This window comes from Ustilaginoidea virens, chromosome 4 (genome assembly GCF_000687475.1).
Source record: "Ustilaginoidea virens chromosome 4, complete sequence".
Taxonomy (NCBI): Eukaryota; Fungi; Ascomycota; class Sordariomycetes; order Hypocreales; family Clavicipitaceae; genus Ustilaginoidea; species Ustilaginoidea virens.
This window is the reverse complement of record NC_057319.1, coordinates 2,688,381-2,708,216: the sequence shown is the minus strand read 5'-3', so window position 1 is coordinate 2,708,216 and position 19,836 is coordinate 2,688,381. Positions and strand designations below refer to the sequence as shown.

The 19,836-nt window shown below is 54.7% G+C and overlaps 4 protein-coding genes across 4 annotated transcripts; all 4 read right to left on the bottom strand.

Moving 5' to 3' along the window:
* Positions 1 to 1,015: 1,015 nt before the first annotated feature.
* Positions 1,016 to 4,711, bottom strand: UV8b_05174 (uncharacterized protein; the record flags this gene model as incomplete). The annotated part of the gene is made up of 4 exons (XM_043142672.1): positions 1,016 to 1,822; positions 3,728 to 4,043; positions 4,155 to 4,469; positions 4,545 to 4,711. The coding sequence occupies 4 exons, from the start codon at positions 4,709 to 4,711 to the stop codon at positions 1,016 to 1,018; spliced, it is 1,605 nt and encodes a 534-aa protein (XP_042998606.1).
* Positions 4,712 to 11,398: 6,687 nt separating this feature from the next.
* UV8b_05173 (uncharacterized protein) lies at positions 11,399 to 12,707 on the bottom strand (the record flags this gene model as incomplete). The annotated part of the gene is made up of 3 exons (XM_043142671.1): positions 11,399 to 11,449; positions 11,509 to 12,481; positions 12,544 to 12,707. 3 exons carry the CDS (start codon positions 12,705 to 12,707, stop codon positions 11,399 to 11,401), a joined length of 1,188 nt encoding a protein of 395 aa, XP_042998605.1.
* A 2,962-nt stretch (positions 12,708 to 15,669) lies between these two features.
* UV8b_05172 (uncharacterized protein) lies at positions 15,670 to 16,743 on the bottom strand (the record flags this gene model as incomplete). Its single annotated transcript, XM_043142670.1, has 2 exons — positions 15,670 to 16,186; positions 16,319 to 16,743. 2 exons carry the CDS (start codon positions 16,741 to 16,743, stop codon positions 15,670 to 15,672), a joined length of 942 nt encoding a protein of 313 aa, XP_042998604.1.
* A 764-nt stretch (positions 16,744 to 17,507) lies between these two features.
* On the bottom strand, positions 17,508 to 18,839 carry UV8b_05171 (uncharacterized protein; the record flags this gene model as incomplete). The annotated part of the gene is made up of 1 exon (XM_043142669.1): positions 17,508 to 18,839. The coding sequence occupies one exon, from the start codon at positions 18,837 to 18,839 to the stop codon at positions 17,508 to 17,510; it is 1,332 nt and encodes a 443-aa protein (XP_042998603.1).
* Between the last annotated feature and the right edge of the window lie 997 nt (positions 18,840 to 19,836).

Genomic DNA, 19,836 nt, shown 5'->3' with positions numbered 1-19,836 from the left:
AGCCGAGGGGGATGTTAGCATGCAGTGGCAAGTGATTCTTTCAATTACTGCGAGAACTACGATGTGGCCCAAAAAAAAAAAAAAAAAAAAAAAAAACCCGCGGTCCAGCCAGCTGAGAGGATGGAACCAGCCTTTCCCTGCAGGAAACTGTAGGGCCACGCCCTCGCAGGCCCTGCCCCCTAATCGACAGGCGCGGAATACAGTAACACGTAGATCCGGCCAGGCTACCAGAGTAGTCCGCACAGACTAGTTTATGGCGCAACGCGACCTTGACGTGACCCATGGCATCGTGCATTCAACCCCCAACCGCGGCGCCGCCGAATATCAATAAGCAGGTCAACTGGTGTGGGATGCAGCGGCAAGTCGGCGGCAAGAAAGCGGCGGTGTCACGACATCAGCACGTGCCAGCAGCAGCCGAGTGGGGCCGCAGCTGCACGGAGTACGGAGTAGCCAATCATGCTCTGCATCCCCGCCTGCCTGCCGGCTCAAAGCTCCGCTTTTCGGGGTCCGCCACTAAAGTAGCATCCCGGCCTGGTATGTACTCCCGACTCCGTACCACGACGGCAGGCGGCGGCGGCAGTTGGCACTTCGAGGCCCCGTGCTACGGAAGCCCGATGAGTCCGTGCAGCCTTGTATCGCAATATGGCGAGAACCGCGTGGGCCAGTTTAAGCGGTATGGATTCTGGAGAAATACCGGCAGACTACAGGGCGAACGACATTTCTATTAGGTACTTATTATAATTGAGAACAGATATATACAGCCAAGCTAGGCACATGCGGCCTCGCATCTAGTAAAGCATCGTCAACACCAAGAACTCAACGACGCATCTTCCGGATATAAAGGCCAAGATCGAGACCACGTATGAGCTCATAGGCTCATAGCGAAAAAAAGTCTACCCCAGCCACGTTTGCTAGGTTCGTACCAGCCAGCTAGCTTGAACAAACCAAAGTAATTGCGAACAGCAGGTGCCATGGAGGCCCGCTAGAAGGATGCGCGTGCTAAACCAGACACCACTTACGTGGCCGACGGGGCCGGGTCCGACGTCGTGTCACTGGGGGCATCCGTAGTAGTTGTCGATGGAACAAGCGGGCCAAATAAAACACTTGGCTCACTTCGAAGAGATACTGCAATAGTTGTAGCAAATGGGATGAAGCTGCTTGACGAATCCGTAGAAGCCTGAGAGCTGGGATAAGGGTCATGTAAGGTGACCGGGTCGGAGGAAGCCTGAGAGCTGGGATAAGGCTCATGTATGGTGACCGGGTCGGAGGAAGCCTGAGAGCTGGGATAAGGGTCATATATGGTGATTGGGTCGGAGGAAGCCTGAGAGCTGGGATAAGGGTCATGTAAGGTGATTGGGCCGGAGGACGCTTGCGAGCTGAGGTATATAGTGACTGGGCCAGAGGTCGCCTGCGAGCTGGGATAAGGGTCATGTAAGGTGACCGGGTCGGAGGAAGCCTGAGAGCTGGGATAAGGCTCATGTATGGTGATTGGGTCGGAGGAAGCCTGAGAGCTGGGATAAGGGTCATGTAAGGTGATTGGGCCGGAGGACGCTTGCGAGCTGAGGTATATAGTGACTGGGCCAGAGGTCGCCTGCGAGCTGGGATAAGGGTCATGTAAGGTGACCGGGTCGGAGGAAGCCTGAGAGCTGGGATAAGGCTCATGTATGGTGATTGGGTCGGAGGAAGCCTGAGAGCTGGGATAAGGGTCATGTAAGGTGATTGGGCCGGAGGACGCTTGCGAGCTGAGGTATATAGTGACTGGGCCAGAGGTCGCCTGCGAGCTGGGATAAGGGTCATGTAAGGTGACCGGGTCGGAGGAAGCCTGAGAGCTGGGATAAGGGTCATGTAAGGTGACTGGACTTGATATTCCCTGCAACGTTGGTGGAATATACGGCCCCGCCCAAATACTTGGCTGAATTTGAGAAGGTACTGTAATAGTTGTAGCAAATGGGATGAAGTTGTTTGACGAATCCGTGGAAGCCATCGGAGGCACGCCACTAACCACCCCCGGGTCGGTGCCAGTAGCAGTTGTTGGGAATGGCACAATAATGACGCTGCCTGAGTTAGTGCCAGAAGGAACAGGCCACGAGAGCATTCCTGTGTAAGTGCCAATTAGCAATATTTTGCTAGGCTCTGTTATCCCAGAATCGGTGCCGCTGGCAGGGACAGTAATAGTAGGAGAAGCTGCGACTGAGCTGGGATAAGGCTCATGAATGGTGACCTGGCTTGATATTCCCTGCAAAGTCGCCGCTGGAGGCACGTCACTCACCACCCCCGGGTCGGTGCCAGTAGCAGTTGCCGGGAGTGGTACAATAATGACGCTGCCTGAGTTAGTGCCAGTAGGAACAGGCCACGAGAGTATTCCTGTGTAAGTGCCGATTAGCAATATTTTGCTAGGCTCTGTTATCCCAGAATCGGTGCCGCTGGCAGGGACTGTAATAGTAGGAGAAGCTGCGACTGAGCTGGGATAGGGCTCATGAATGGTGATTGGACTTGACATTCCCTGCAAAGTCGCCGCTGGAGGCACGTCACTAACCACCCCCGGGTCGGTGCCAGTAGCAGTTGTCGGGAATGGTACAATAATGACGCTGCCTGAGTTAGTGCCAGTAGGAGCAAGCCACGAGAGTATTCCTGTGTAAGTGCCAATTAGCAATATTTTGCTAGGCTCTATTGTCGGAGGCAGTGGTATAATAACGCTCCCAGAATTAGTGCCGATGGCAGGGACTGTAACAGTAGTAAAAGCTTTGAGTGAGACGGGATAAGGCTCGTGTATAGTGACTGGGTCGGAGGAAGCCTTAGAGCTGGGATAAGGATCATGTAGAGTGACTGGACTTGATATTCCCTGCAACGTTGGTGGAATATACGGCCCCGCCCAAATACTTGGCTGAATTTGAGAAGGTACTGTAATAGTTGTAGCAAATGGGATGAAGCTGTTTGACGAATCCGTGGAAGCCGTCGGAGGCACGCCACTAACCATCCCCGGGTCGGTGCCAGTAGCAGTTGTCGGGAATGGTACAATAATGACGCTGCCTGAGTTAGTGCCAGTAGGAACAGGCCACGAGAGTATTCCTGTGTAAGTGCCGATTAGCAATATTTTGCTAGGCTCTGTCATCGGAGGCAGCAGTAAAATAAAGCTCGCAGAATTAGTGCCGCTGGCAGGGACTGTAATAGTAATAGGAGCTGCGAGTGAGCTGGGATAAGGCTCGTGTATAGTGATGGGGTTGAAGGACGCTTGCGAGCTGGGATAAGGGTCATGTAAGGTGATTGGGCCGGAGGAAGCCTGAGAGCTGAGAAATACAGCGACTGGGCCAGAGGGCGCCTGCGAGCTAGGATAAAGGTCATGTAAGGTGATTGGGCCGGAGGACGCTTGCGAGCTGAGGGATATAGTGACTGGGCCAGAGGGCGCCTGCGAGCTAGGATAAGGCTCATTTATAGTAACTGGGCCGGAGGACGCCGAGTTAGTGCCGGCAGGAGAGAGCGATGAGAGTTGTCCCGTATTGGTAAGTGAGGTCAGTAGTAATGTCGCACTTCCACCTGTTGGAGCTGTCATCGCAGGGACGCCACTGACCATCCCAGGGATAGTATCAGTAGCTTTTGACGGGCCAGATAAAATAACAACGCTGGCTGAGTTAGTGCCAGTAGGGGCAAGGAATGTGAGTGGTCCTGTGTAATTGCCAATTAGCAATATTTTGCTAGGCTCTGTTGTCGGAGGGACAGAATTGGTAACGTTGGTCGGAGCCGTCAGAGACCCGCTGTACGGCTGGGTTACCGTCGTGTAGGTGCTCGGCTGCGAGGAACCGGTCGTTGTTGTCCCCGTCGTGGTGTTGTTGCCGGCGCCGCTACGCTGATACAGGGACATGGCAATGTTGGCCAGCGCGGCCGACTGGCGCCTCAAGCGGCCAACGTATCTCCTCTGCAAGTTCAGGATCGCCTGGCCGCCGCAGCACTGGTTCGCGTTGCCGGGACACGCCGAGTTGCAGGCGCACTGGTTGCTGCCGCCTACCGTGAGTGACGCATCCAGCGCGTTTCCGCAGTAGCAGTTGCTTTACGGCAGGTTAGAGGCATGGTCAGCGCTTCTCCCGTCCACGTCCCCCGTCCACGCCCACGGCCCCTTCTCCCCCCCTCCCCCGGCCTTGAACGGGCTGGCCACGTACCTGTTGTAGACACCCATGTAGCGGGTCGTGCACAGAGAAGCGCACATGCCGAGATCCATCGAGCTGCTCGACGATACTATGGTGAAGGTGGGAAACCCGGCGGAGGACGCTGCGCACCCGTAGAACCGGAAGTCGATGAGCTGGGCGGGCAGGCTGCACCCGGAGCTGCAGGCGGCGGCGCTGGCCGCGGGGGACTGGATGAGGACGGTGCCGGGCGCTGTGCCGCTGGGCTGCAGCGTCACGGTGGTGGCCACGGCGCCGTCCCCGGCGGTCGTGACGGTGACGTAGGTGACCGGCAGGCATGTCGTGGTGGTGCTGCAATCCGCCCCTTGATGTCAGTTGCCGCGACGCGATGCGACGGCTCGCCGCGGGAGGGAGAAGAAAACTCACTATGCCCCCGTCAGGGTGTACTTGGATCCTTGGCAGCTCACCTCGAGGGGCTGGTAGTTGACAATGGTGTTTGTCGAACATGACGCCGCTTCGCCTCGAGCTCTGCCCGACAAAAGACATGCCTCGAGGCCCCAGAGCCCAATGAGGCGCCAAGACGCCCACTTCATCGTGGCTCCTTGCTTTTTCTCTTCTATCTGTTTCTTTTCCCTTCTCTATCACCCTTTTGGTCTGGTTTTGGCGGGGCTTGCTTGGTGTAAAGTTCGTTGCCTTCTCTCCGCTTCTTCGATATTGCTCGTGAGAAGGCAACCGGAAAGCTGTGGTGGTGATGCGGCGGCTCGTCAGGGGCAGCAAGAGGCCCGCCCTTGAGGAGCGGCTTGGTTTTAGTACTTTGAGAAATCCCGGATTTTTCTACCGCCCGCGACAGATGCGGACAGATGCGGTGGTTCCGCCCGGACACGGGGGGGATAAATTTAGAACCCCCGTGCTGTCCAAAGTAGTCAGAAGCTCTCAGATCGTCCACATCAGGCATGGAGTATTATCCAGTCTTGTCGCGGGCGCACCGCGCTGGCCTCCCGTCTCCACCAAGAGTTTAGGGTCTGCACAAATCAAGGCCGTCCCTCATCACGGGTAATACGTGGCACTTTGCTCGCAACGGCAGCCCTGTCGCACCACCTCGACGCCGCCGTTACAGATAGCCTCCCGTCTACACGGTCATGCCCGGTCATGTTCTAGGGCCTACTAGGGGGGGCTCCAGGCCTTTTGGCGCCGTCTCTGAAACTAAGCTTGCCATATAAGCATGGGCACCCGCATGACACACGGTACTATTGATTTTGCTGAAACCCCCGGACAAGGCCGTGTGGACGCCTGCCCTGCGGAAGCCAACCCGGCCGTCGCAGGTGCCGAGCCCGCCCATTCCTGGTCGAGTCTATCGGTCAAGTCCCGCGTTCATCCGCTCATCCCCTGCCGACGGAGCTGCCCCGCGCCACCATACGGTCGGCGACTCGCCTGCCCCCCCGGGAGGCCGCCTCGAACCACGGCGGGAGCTGGATGCGATTGCGATTCGGCGAGCCGCCACGAGAGACGGGTCATGCGTCCGCTCATCAGGAGCTGGTATAAATAGGTACGGAGCAGCAACTCGTGCTTTGCAGCGCCTAATCGCCGGAGCATGAGTCATACAGACCTATTGGGCGGATAGCCGAGGATTTAGCTTGGCAGAGCCGGGTGGGGCCGATGTGGGGCCGGACTGGAGCCCGCGTGCTTGCCTACGAACCCCGAGCTGATTGGTCAGTAGTTACGGCGCGAGCGACCCTCCGGTCGAAACCTCAATATCTTGCAAACTTTTGCGTAGGCCACAAGCTGTCGTGGCCGATGGACACAGGTGCCGGTACCATCAGGCGGATCAGGTCTTGATTGAGAGCAGCGCGGCTCTGGCGTTAGAGGCTTTGGCATGCGGACCCGACATCTAATGAAGGGTCCAGCACATCCTCTGGCATCGTACACTAGCTGACCCATCCCCCATCTACACTTGGCCAGTTACCAGCCGGTTATTTTTGAGGTGCAAGTGCGACTCACCAAACATTCGCTACAGCGGAACCGTTGTTTCTGGTGGGCCAGAATACAAACACAAGACTCACACAATGCTAGGCGCTTGAGGAAACCTCAAGTCAATTCTGATCCGGGGAACCTTGCGATTAGTCCAGTAAACTTCACCATGTTTTCACGGAGCGGTCAACCAGGTCACTCATCGTCAGCGAATAACCTGATTAACCCCTTTATGCGGGAATAAGACTTGTCACATTTTGTTACTTCTTAAGAAAGGATACAAGAGAAAAGAAAGAGGCAATTAAATTTGTTATTGAAATTACTCCTGGTACTACATTCCGAAGAACCCCGAAAGACACGATCATCATACTACATGTGCAGGCAAACTCTAAGCAGCGCAAGAGACTGGGTAAAACTGTCCTGGATTATTGTAGCTTGCGGCCGAGCCTGCCGGCTGGATAGTAAACTGAAGGCCGGATAATGTACCACAGTTACCCATTACAAGCCTGAAAGGGTAAGCACTTCCGGCAAGTAGATACAAGCTGTTACATGATTGTGGAGAGTTAAACCCAGCGCCATAACTAGTAAGTATAGGCTGGCTATTGACAACTGGTTGGCCACTAAAACAATCAAAAGCAATAGCATGACCGAAATAGAGCTGAGCTTGGTTATCGACCGTCATACAGATTTGATAAGGGCCTGTTGTCGGGGCCACGTAAAACCCAGAATAAACAAGGGTGAAGTTATTAGCGTCAACTGTAATACCTCCATTTACTTGACGGGTCCAGCCCACATAGTAGGGCCATACAGTTGGACCTGATAAGTAGAGTGCTTGATAACCAACTGGGGTAACTGTTTGCTGGGAAAAGAAGGTTATATTGGTGAATGCCGAAGCAAGCGGTATAAGGCCTCTTTGAATATAGTAGAAGGACTGGACTGCATTACAGCTATAGCCAGCTGCGGCGAATCCATTGCTATAATAGCTGATATTGAGACCTTGAGGTATACAGTTCTGCTGAAGTAGACATGCACCTCCCGGCGTCGGTGAAGGCAAGACCACGACGACAGTGCCGGGAAGAGTCCCGGATGGTGAGAGTGTTGTTACTGCCGACACACTCGCCGTGCCTGGTTTAGTGATGGTGACGTAGGACGCAGGTGTTTGAATAATAACAGTGCCAGGACCGGTGTTTGTGGGCGGAATAGTTAGGTGTGTGGGGACTGTGTAGGTGCCAGTAAGAGGTTGAAATATCGTAATATAGGGACCCGTATACGGCGGTGTCTGGATAATCACTGTCCCAGGAGCCGTCCCAGTAGGTAAGATGGTCGCTGTTGTGGGCACCGTGTTCGTCCCGTTGAGAGTCTGTACAAGAGTAACAAAAGAAGCTGGGGTCTGGATAATGACACTGCCCGGGATAGTGCCAATGGGTAGGATAGTTGCCGTGGTAAGGGCTGTATTATTCCCCGTTAGAGGCTGAATAATGGTTACATACGGTCCGGTCAGAGGAGGCGTCTGGACGATTACCGTACCCGGAACCGTGCCGCTGGGGAGAATAGTGGCTGTGGTGGGAACAGTATTCGTGCCAGATAGAAGCTGCGTCAGGGTAATATAGGGGCCGGTCACCGGCGGGGTATAAATAAGAACGGTGCCAGCATTCGTGCCGCCAGGGAGAATGGTGACCGTAGTGGCAATAGAATTTGTACCAGATAAAATCTGCGTCAGGGTGATATATGGCCCAGTCACTGGAGGCGTAATAACTACTACACTACCTGGGTTCGTACCACTGGGCGGAATAGTGAGCGTGGTAGGAATGGTATTTGTACCGGATAGAAGCTGCGTCAGTGTAATGTATGGCCCAGTCACTGGAGGCGTAATAATTACTATACTACCTGGGTTCGTGCCACTGGGTGGGATAGTGACCGTTGTAGGAACAGAATTTGAACCAGATAAAAACTGCGTCAGTGTAATGTATGGCCCAGTCACTGGAGGCGTAATAACTACCACACTACCTGGGTTCGTGCCACTGGGCGGGATAGTGAGCGTGGTAGGAATGGTATTTGTACCGGATAGAAGCTGCGTCAGTGTGATGTATGGCCCAGTCACTGGAGGCGTAATAATCACTACACTACCTGGGTTCGTGCCACTAGGTGGGATAGTGACCGTTGTAGGAACAGAATTTGAACCAGATAAAAACTGCGTCAGTGTAATATATGGTCCAGTCACTGGAGGCGTAATAATTACTATGCTACCTGGGTTCGTGCCACTGGGGGGGATAGTGACCGTTGTGGGAACAGAATTTGAACCAGATACGGGCTGTATAATTGTCACGTAGGATCCGGTTACTGGCGGCGTTATGATAACAACGCTACCCGGGTTGGTGCCACTAGGTGGGATGGTGACCGTAGTAGGAACGCTATTAGAACCAGATAGGGGCTGTGTGATTGTTACGTAGAAAGACGCAGTCGCCGGCGGCGTTATAATGACTATGCTGCCAGGGTTCGTGCCGCTGGGTGGAATAGTGACCGTAGTAGGAACGCTATTAGTACCAGATAGAGGCTGTGTGATTGTTACATAGAAAGACGCAGTCGCCGGCGGCGTTATAATGACTACGCTACCCGGGTTGGTGCCACTAGGTGGGATGGTGACCGTAGTAGGAACGCTATTAGAACCAGATAGGGGCTGTGTGATTGTTACATAGAAAGACGCAGTCGCCGGCGGCGTTATAATGACTATGCTGCCAGGGTTCGTGCCGCTGGGTGGAATAGTGACCGTAGTAGGAACGCTATTAGTACCAGATAGAGGCTGTGTGATTGTTACATAGAAAGACGCAGTCGCCGGCGGCGTTATAATGACTACGCTACCCGGGTTGGTGCCACTAGGTGGGATGGTGACCGTAGTAGGAACGCTATTAGAACCAGATAGGGGCTGTGTGATTGTTACATAGAAAGACGCAGTCGCCGGCGGCGTTATAATGACTACGCTGCCAGGGTTCGTGCCGCTGGGTGGAATAGTGACCGTAGTAGGAACGCTATTAGTACCAGATAGGGGCTGTGTAATTGTCACGTAGGATGGCGCGGTTACAGGCGGCGTAATAACAACCACACTACCTGGGTTGGTGCCACTAGGCGGGATAGTGATCGTAGTGGGAACGCTATTCGAGCCGGACATAGGCTGTGTGATTGTGATATATACTCCAGTCACTGGTGGTGTAAAAATAACCACGCTGCCAGGATTCGTGCCACTAGGTGGTATCGTGATTGTAGTGGGAATACTATTCGGGCCAGAAAGCGGTTGTGTAATTGTAATATATGGCACAGTGGCCGGCGGCGTAATAATCACCACGCTGCCGGGGTTAGTGCCGCTAGGGGGAATAGTGACAGTAGTAGGAACGCTATTACTGCCAGAGAGCGGCTGGGTAATAGTCACATAGAAGGGCCCAGTTGCCGGCGGCGTAATAATAACGACACTACCCAGGTTAGTGCCGCTAGGGGGAATAGTGATCGTGGTAGGAACGCTATTACTGCCAGAGAGCGGCTGTGTAATAGTCACATAGAAGGGCCCAGTTGCCGGCGGCGTGATAATAACCACGCTGCCTGGGTTAGTGCCGGTAGGTGGTATAGTGATCGTGGTAGGAACGCTATTAGAACCGGATATAGGTTGAGTAATAGTCACATAGAAAGGCCCAGTTGCCGGCGGCGTGAGAACAACCACACTGCCTGGATTTGTGCCGCTAGGTTGTATAGTTATGGTGGTTGGAACACTATTACTACCCGAGAGTGGCTGTGTAATAGTAACATATGGCACAGTTACCGCCGGCGGCGTGATAATAACCACGCTGCCTGGGTTAGTGCCGCTAGGTGGTATAGTGATCGTGGTAGGAATGCTGTTAGAACCAGAGATAGGCTGTGTAATAGTAACATATGGCACAGTTACCGCCGGTGGCGTAATGATAACCACGCTGCCCGGGTTAGTGCCGCTAGGGGGTATAGTGATCGTGGTAGGAATGCTGTTAGAACCAGAGATAGGCTGTGTAATAGTAACATATAGCCCAGTTACCGCCGGTGGCGTGATAATAACCACGCTGCCTGGGTTAGTGCCGGTAGGTGGTATAGTGATCGTGGTAGGAACGCTATTACTGCCAGAGAGTGGCTGCATAATTGTGATATAAGGCCCAGTTACCGCCGGCGGTGTTATGATAACCACGCTGCCCGGGTTAGTGCCGCTAGGGGGTATAGTGATCGTGGTAGGAATGCTGTTAGAACCAGAGATAGGCTGTGTAATAGTAACATATGGCACAGTTACCGCCGGTGGCGTAATGATGACCACGCTGCCAGGATTTGTGCCGCTAGGTGGTATAGTGATCGTGGTAGGAACGCTATTACTGCCAGAGAGCGGCTGTGTAATAGTCACATAGAAGGGCCCAGTTGCCGGCGGCGTTATAATAACCACGCTGCCCGGGTTGGTGCCGCTAGGGGGTATAGTGATCGTGGTAGGAATGCTATTACTGCCAGAGAGTGGCTGCGTAATTGTGATATAAGGCCCAGTTGCCGGCGGCGTGATAATAACCACGCTGCCTGGGTTAGTGCCGCTAGGTGGTATAGTTATGGTGGTTGGAACACTATTACTACCCGAGAGTGGCTGTGTAATAGTAACATATGGCACAGTTACCGCCGGCGGCGTGATAATAACCACGCTGCCTGGGTTAGTGCCGCTAGGGGGAATAGTGATCGTGGTAGGAACGCTATTACTGCCAGAGAGCGGCTGTGTAATAGTCACATAGAAGGGCCCAGTTGCCGGCGGCGTGATAATAACCACGCTGCCTGGGTTAGTGCCGGTAGGTGGTATAGTGATCGTGGTAGGAACGCTATTACTGCCAGAGAGCGGCTGTATAATAGTCACATAGAAGGGCCCAGTTGCCGGCGGCGTAATAATAACGACACTACCCAGGTTAGTGCCGCTAGGGGGAATAGTGATCGTGGTAGGAACGCTATTACTGCCAGAGAGCGGCTGTGTAATAGTCACATAGAAGGGCCCAGTTGCCGGCGGCGTTATAATAACCACGCTGCCTGGGTTAGTGCCGCTAGGGGGAATAGTGATCGTGGTAGGAACGCTATTACTGCCAGAGAGTGGCTGTGTAATTGTGATATAAGGCCCAGTTGCCGGCGGTGTTATAATCACCACACTGCCGGGGTTCGTGCCACTAGGTAGTATCGTAATTGTAGTGGGAATACTATTAGAACCGGACATAGGTTGAGAAAAGGTCACATAGAAAGGCCCAGTTGCTGGCGGTGTAATAATTACCACGCTGCCTGGGTTAGTGCCGCTCGGGGGGATAGTCAAGGTTGTAGCCACTGTAAGTGATCCGCTGAATAGCCGTGTAATGGTAACCATGCCTGTTGCCGCCGCCGGCGGCGTGACTATCACTACGCTGCCCGGATTTGTACCGCTCGGAGGGATGGTAAAGGTGGTGGGGACGGTAAGAGATCCGCTGAAGGGTTGGAACACCGTCACCAGGCTAGTTACTGGGGGGGTGATGATGACCACGCTGCCTGGGATTGTCCCCGTGGCTGGAATCGTAAAGGTGGTGGGTACGGTGAGCGATCCGCTGTAAGGCTGGGTGACTGTGACGTAGGCTCCGGTCCCCGGCGGCGTGAGGATAATCACGCTACCCGGTCTCGTTCCGCTGGGGAGAATGGTCATAGTGGTAGGCGCTGTGATGGAGCCGCCGAATGGCTGGGTTAGGGTCAGGTAGTCCCCAGTTGCCGGCGGGGTCACGATGACGACGCTGCCAGGGTTGGTGCCGCTGGGAGGGATGGTGATGGTCGTCGGTGCCGTGACGGAACCTCCAACCGGTTGGTATATGGTTACATAGGAGTCTGACCCCAGGGAATTGGTGGTGGTGTAGATAACCCTGCCGACGCTGCTCATTGAGCTGGCGGAGGTGCGCTGATACAAGGTCAAGGCAATGGTGGCCAGGGTTGTCAATTGCCGCTTGAGCTTGAGCCCTAGCGGGCTTGCCCCCCCGCAGCACTGCTGGCTATTGCCGGGGCACGGGATGTTGCAGGTGCACGAGCTCGGGTCTGCCACTGTCAGGGATGCGTCCAGCACATCTCCGCAATAGCAGTCGCTCTGGTACACGCCGATGAAACGGGTCGTGCAGACTGCAGCGCACGTTCCCAGGTCCATCGACCTGCTTGTGGCGACCTTGACAAAGCCGGGAAAGCCGGCCCGAGACACGGCGCACCCGTAGAGCGTGAAGCCGACGAGCTGGCTGGGGAGCTGGCACTTGGCGTCGCACGTCGGCGTGTTGCTGGGGATGACTCCGGGGCCCGTGCCGGTCGTGCCCGAGGCGCCCGTCCCCGGCCCGGCCGTCGCGCTTGTACAGCCCAGGCTCGTGCTGGTTTCCTTGAGGTTAGTTTGCCGGAGCGAGCGGCCGTGCGGTTTCTGCGGAAAACTCACTATGCCCCTGTCAGGGTGTACGTTGATCCCTGGCATAGGACCTGCAATGGCTGATACTTGACCAGAGCATTGTCCGAACAACTGTCAGAGCTCACCACTCCTTGTACCAGCAGGCAGGAGAGAATCTGCAAGAACAGAAACAAGCGTTGACATTTCCAATCCATTGTGTATCGTAGCCGCGGAAACTGGGCGCAGAGGTAAAGCCGGAGTGCTGATATAATGATATGCACTAAAGTAAATATACATCCAAAGTATAATACAAGAAAAAGAGTATAAACAAGGCGAGTTTCTGCGACTCTGACAATACACTATCTAAAAGCTTGATATAAGAAGACCAGTTATCTATAAATAAACTTTTACTTTCTATAAAAAAATTTTTATTTTTAGATACATTTTAAATACAAATAATTTTAGATGAAAACGGAATGCATTTTAGTTTGCATTCCGTATTACTACAGTAAGTAAGAAATTCGTGTCATTTTCTATTTCATGTATACTAGTAGTATAAACAAGTAGTCAAATCATATGGAATTTTAAAAGCATATTAATTGTTTTTTATTAGTAAGCTATAAGTAAATATATACATACTCATTTGATTATTACGCCAGAACTAGTAATATCTTGGTATTTTATTATAACGCCAAAAATAAACATTATTTAGTATAATAATTTAGTTAAAACCTGTTATAACTAATGATCAAAACCAAGCTAAAAAAAATAAATTAAGATTTATTTAATCTTATTAGTTATTGTTATTATAGCTGTGAAAAATAATGTCTTGACATTTTACTTACATTGGTAATCAATGGTTATTTAGATAAATTACTTGCATATATGCCAAAAGTTTTTTTTTTATCTGAGTTGAGCTGCAGATCCAGGAAATACTCTGTGAAATAAGGCGAAATAATTACTCTTATATATTCAGATCTTTTACATATTACTGATTTCAAAGCGTCCTCCTTCTCAAGTTTAAATGAGTTTAATTTTTACTTATATTTTTCTAATATTCCATGTTTATATACGTGGTTATTTTTCTTTATACTCTGTTAATTATGAGTTTTCGCAGCAGAGCAAAGCCGGCTTATAGCGTCGAAACCACGAAACTGAAAATAATTGGCCAGTTGCAGCCTGCTTTCCCAAGGCGACTATTTCTTAGCCTAATCCGAACATCAAATCCTGTGGGTCGCTTTCAGTTGTGCCTTCGCCACCGGCGACGCCTTCGTTCCGTTCCAAGAGAAAACATTGGGTCCACGACAGCCCAGATCTAAAGAGGGTCAATACCAGACATTTTCCGCCATGGTTCGCTTGCAACCAAGGTACGGAGTACATCACCCGGCTCACATCTGGCCACCCAACGGGTCTGATGCAACGGCCGTCAGGTGCCAGCAACCCAAGTGCCCGGGGCCAGAACCCAAGCGGATAGGAGAAGCCCAAGTCGAGGCGGATGATGATGGTGAGAGGAAGGACCGGCTCATGGCACTGAATATATAGCCGTTATCTCACACTCATCGCTATCCCTGGAGAAACGCCAAAAGGGAGAGAGGGGAGACGTCCAGTCTGGTCCAAGAAAAGAAATCAGAATGCGCCGCCTTGGGCGCCCCGTTCCTGGCAGGAAAACCAGCCGCCAAAGTAGCGTGCAGCTGGGCATGCATGCAAGGAGGGTCTCTAGAGGTGTGGGTCCTGCACCGTTGCCGATTGTTACATGTACTATGTATTGAGTTCTGGCAAGGCGCTAGGCCACAGTTCCCTGCCTACATGCATGCACGACCACGACCTCGGCCATAGTCTCCTGCACCAACGCGACGCCGGATTCTCACCGTCAATCCAAATACCTTCACCTCGTCTCGCGATTTGCTGTATTCCTAGCCGCAACCGACCTTGGATTTTTTTTTTTTTTTTTTTTTTTTTTTTTTTTTTGCGTTGGCAACGACCACCTGCAGCCCCCTTCAGCTGGGCCCGTGAGCTCAGACACGATTCCCCGCCACCCAGATGGACGACTGCATCATCCCGCCAACGTGGCAGGTGTGGTGATGCGACGCAGCTGCGCACTAAAGAGGCAAGGGGCGTCGAATATCTCTCGAGCTTGATACCAAGGGCCGCCTAGCTTCCAAGGGAGTGTCGCAATTCTCGACCTCGTGCGTGCATGCCTTGGCCGAGTATGGCGCATCTGCTCACTCGGGCCGCCATTTGCTAGATCCGAACTGGAAGATTGCCCTCGCAAGACACGTCATCATGATCATCACGATCATCACAATCGAGAACCATCGAGCCGGCAAGCTAGAGCTGCAGCCCTTTTCGTCGATGGAGACAGGCGCGCGAGCGAAGCAAGGGGTCGTGCTGCCCAGCTTGGGCTTGGCTTGGATGCCAGCCCCTGCATGATGGCGGCCCGCTGGGCTCGCACCTGCTGCGTGGCAAGGGAATTGGATCTGAGAAAATTTCCAAACATTCCTGGCTCCGCGACCAAAGATGGGAAAGGCTGGTGGCAATGGCTGCACGGTAAGGCGACTAGTATTCGTAGGTGGCCTTCTATCTCCCGCCAAGTTGGTCCGGCGGAGGCATCTCATGCATCCACCACTGCCATTATAGGTTCGAGCTAATCGTTCTGGTATCTCGTGTCGTAGATTGGCCCCTGTTGGCCGAAAAGGAAGCATAGCTATCCCTTCGCTTGTCAAGCCTCCTTCTCCCTTGCATATGGATCAACATTTCAAAGCAAATTGTGATGCGCTCGACCAGCTCACACGCTATCATTCTTCAAGGGAGGAGAAGCGAATAGCCCGTATTCTGTCGGTCAGCGCAGTCCGTACGGCAAGCACGGCATTCTCATTCAGCTCATGTAAAACCATCTCGAGGGGGCAAAACAGGGTGGCGTCCTCTAGTCAATGGTATTGACGCTTCCGCGGCAAAAGATCAACGTGGACACATGTGCGCAGAAAGCCCTAGAAGCCAAGCACATTTCCGCGCTTATCCCGCCATGCCAGGTATTGGAATGCTCGCCGCACTACTCCGTACTCCGAACTACCACAATTACGACTTTCTATGCGGTGAAAAAGGCCCGGTGTGTTCTTGGTGGATGTCCACCTGGGCTCGCAGCCCATCCCATCCTGGGGGCACGTTCCCCAAGTCACCTCACCTCCCAAACACCCTTCTCAGCAAGGTCCTCTTCTTCCCCGTCTTCTCTTGGCACTGCGTGTCGTCGTGCCGAATCTCCATCCCCCTTATCCTCCACAGCAATCCAACAAGGCTCGCGACAACGACCGCCTCTAGCTGCCCATCTCGCGCATCCTTCAACTCGGGCAATAGCAAGATGCCTTGGCTCTGGTGCAAGAACAACGATCTGTCATGTCCGATATGGTGGTAGATAGCCTTGATGCTTCCGTCGCCACTGTCCGCCTCGGAACGTTTGTCTCCGCCGCCCAACTGAATCTGCATCAGGGTATATCGCAGGGTTCCATGGTCTCGGGGGTGTATCTGCCACTCGTATACGCCACACCCGGGAAGCGAGAACCTGAAGTACGGGAACCGAATCACGCCGGCGTTGGTCCTGAGGCCTGGCAGAGGATATGTGGTCGACATTTCTATGCGGGTGCTGTCTACCCCCAGCATCAGGGATAGGGTGAAAACGTCTGTCAACATGGGCAGCATGCTAGGTAGTTATCAATGTCCAGTCAGCCAGCATCCGTCGTGGCAGGTTAAGGGGAATTGCCTTGCCATACGAGTGGAGAAAGGAAAAAAAACAACAACAAAAAAACAAAAAAAAAAAACCACCTGCACCTACATGCTTACTTCTGGGGCTGATTCACTGCTTCTTTGATGACCGCGGAACGTCGCAGATATGTCTCCGCCATCGCGGATCTTTTCCACGTCGAGATCAACCGAGTACTCGGCAGGACCACCCTCTGTGCTCGGCAGCTCAAGGGTGTTCAATCTCGTCTTGAACAGCCTGCTTCCCATCAACGGCTTTCCGGTAACTTGCTCGCCTCCAAACGGTGAGCTGTCAACCGCTTTTCTGTACTGGGCTGCTGCCTCGTACACGCGCAGTTTGAGCATGCTATGTCGCGGAATGTACAGCACCCTCGAGAGGTGCAAAGGGACGGCGGATGGGTTGCGGCCAAGGCCGCTGTCGAGATCGACGTCGAATAAACGATCCCTCTGCCCCATGGACGAGAGGATCTCGTAGGACGCGGATGAGAATTCGGCCATTTGCGTAGCAGCGGGCGGCTGGTGATGCTCCGGCTGGAGCTTGGAAGCACGATGCTAGCCGTTGACCCGAGATGGGAGCTGTAGGGGCCCAGTGGCAGACGTGCGAGACTCGGCCGCGCTCTCACGTCCCGCACTGGTGTCTGCCGACAGGCGCATCGATCGATTCAGCTTGGTGCTTACGGAGTACTCTGTGTAACCTGACTGACATAATGGCCTGACAAAATCCGACATGGTGCGCAAATAGGAACGCTGGGAATGTGGCAGCCTAGGCGTTGAATCGGGGAGGGATGCAGGGACAGGGGAGGGGGCAGGGGGACGGGGGGCCACGGGTTGCCGCCGGAAACTGGCACCTGGGCAGTCAACCCCGCAGCTGCTCACTGCACAAGCGCCAGCTGGTGGCGCAGGATGCAGAGCCAGACGATGCTTTTTTCGACTTTTGCAGAGAGAGAAAGAGGAGAGAGGAGGAGAGATGAGGAGAGCAGGAGAGAAGAGAAGTGAAAAGAGGAAAGGGCTGGCAGAAGAGGGACAAAAAGATGCATCGTCCTTGCCACTAAAAAGGGCCAGTCGCTTAAAGGGCCAGTCGCTTCCCTAACCATGAATACCATCTGCAAGACCCAGCACGATGGACTGACTCTGTCTGATGCAGATGCAATGCCTCAACACCCAAGAGGTATGTACCTATCCTAACCTAACCTCGGTCCTTGTACCCCCCGTGCATTCACGATTGATACATGCCTCGCTGCGCGCCTTACGCCGGCTCTCCCTCAATCCACACCCTCTTCGTCCCACTCAACCCATCTCCGAATCACATGGTCCACCGCCCGGATCCCCTCCCTCGTGGCCTGGACCGCGAACCACTCCCGATGCTCCCGGCCGCACGCCTCGCACGCAGCCATGTCGGCGCGCAGCCCCATCCCCGTCAGCTCCACGTGGATCAGCCGCTCCACCTTCTTGCAGTGCGGCGTCATCCGCGGCGCGGCAGCCTTCCCCCGTGCCCCGTCGTCGTCGTCACTGCCCGCCGCGACGTGCGGGTAGTACCGCAGCACCTCGATGTCGTAGCCGCACTGCCGCCGCCACTGGTTCATCCTCCGCTGCACGTTGGCCGCCCGCCCGATCTTGAGCAGCATCGTCCGGCTGCCGGCGCTGCCGGCGCTGCTGCCTCGCGCATCCGCGAGCCCGGGGACCGCGTCGCTGGGGCGGCGGCGGCGGCGGCGGCGGCGGCAGGCATCCGGATCGGGCGGCGCGAGGAGGGATCGGGCCGCGTCGACTGGCGGGGGCGACTTGGCGGCCGACGGCGTCAGCCAGAACATGTAGATGTAGCCTGCTTCTTCCGACTCGGCGTGCGGCCGCGCGAGCTCGGCCATCAGGGCCGAGGCGGTGGGCGCGTCGAGAGAATCCGGAACGAGGTCCTTGAGCCGGGCTGTCAGGGAAAGCGCCGACTTTGCGGAGCGGCGCGACGCCTTGCCCGGCGAGGAGGCGCTCGGGCTCGTGATTTGCCGGTGACGAGACGAGGGCCCGGTATGGCGGGGGGGGAGCCCCGGTCGACTCTGGAGGTTTGGCATCTTCTGAATAGGTTGGGGCTGGGGCCGCGGCTTCGTCGGCCTCGGCCGCCGCGGCGGCTCATGCACCTCCTCTTCCGAGGGGATGGAAAAGCACAGGCAGAACCGAAGAGGCTTGGGGTTCGGCGTCTTGGGCCGCGACAGGCTGGCAGGCTCGTTTTGCGCGCGGCCGCGGTGCCGCTTCCCGTGCCTTTTCCCCTGCAAGTCCACGATCCCCAGCCGATCCGCAAGCGTGTCCAGGCTGCATCTCCTCTCCTCCGGGACGGGCTTCGCGCTCGGCCGGGGACCCGGGCTGGACTTGGCCGAGTGGCCCGCCTGTTCCCTGTGCTGCCAGCAGTACAGGGTCTCGTCACTCAGGTCTAGCCTCGACCCGGGGGCGCTCCTTGCCGGCGGAGCCGCTCGAGCCGGGCTGTCGCTGCTGCTGATGGACCGCCTGCAAGGCCGGCCGCTGGAGGTGATGCCGCGACATGTCGAGACGGGGTTCTTGGAGTCGGCGCGATCGAGTAGCGACTCGGGCGTGTTGGCGACAAAGGGCATCGTGGCGATGAGTGGCAAGCAAGTCCCGCCGTGCTTCGCGTCCCTAGCCACCAGCCCAAGCAGTGCTGGAGCATGTCATGGCACGGTTGAGGAAAGGCAGCAACGCATTGGACGAGGAAAAGGCTGGTCAAGGCATGGAGGCATGGTGACGGATCCGATCCGCGACGGCGATGCTGAGGCCGCCAAAACAGCTAGCTATTTGCGGTGCGGCCAATGGCTGGGGGTTCATCCAAGTCAAGACTGGTCCGTGCGGGGTGGGGGGCCAAACAGGGGGGTGGCTGGGGAGTTTGGGGGTGGCTGGGGAGCTGGGGTTGGGCGGCTAAAGGTCTGGTGCGGCACGTGCCCCCGGGTGGTGGGGGCTGGACGGTACGTACCACGGAGTACAGTACATCAATTGCGCTCACATGACAACAAACGTATTGCATGGGGCCATCTATATCCGGACATTCCCGGGCGGCGCGACTCTTCCAAAGACGCAATCCCGACATGATGCCGAGCTGGCTCCTAAAACACAAAAAAAATCAAAGAGTGCGTACAGTTGCTGCGAAACAAGTCGTTTGCCAGGGAGAGCGAAATCCCACAGGGACCAAGGTTGCCGTGCCGGTCGAGACTTGGGAGCGTGCGCAGACGCCCGGCACACGAGAAGCTTTGTCGAGGGGCTGTGCTGAGCAGTACTGCTGGCTGTGCGTAAGGTATACGGTGTATGGTGTAAGTTGTATTGTGCAGCATGCATGAGTGGTCCGGTCCGTACAAGGCTGCCAATTTTAATTCCAGGGCAGTATGCCAGGTTGGGGCGTTGCCAGCTCTCGACGACTGTTTTCAGCTTGCTTCTCTGCTCAATAGAGAGCTGGCCAAGTAAATTTTCACTCAAGACGGCAGGTTTCAAACGATTGTGCAGAGTACAAGTGCAGCATACTGGTATCATTTCGACGCTAAGCACGGAACGCGTGGCCGGCGGTTCAAAGGGAGAAAAAAAAAAAAAAAAAAAAAGAGAGAA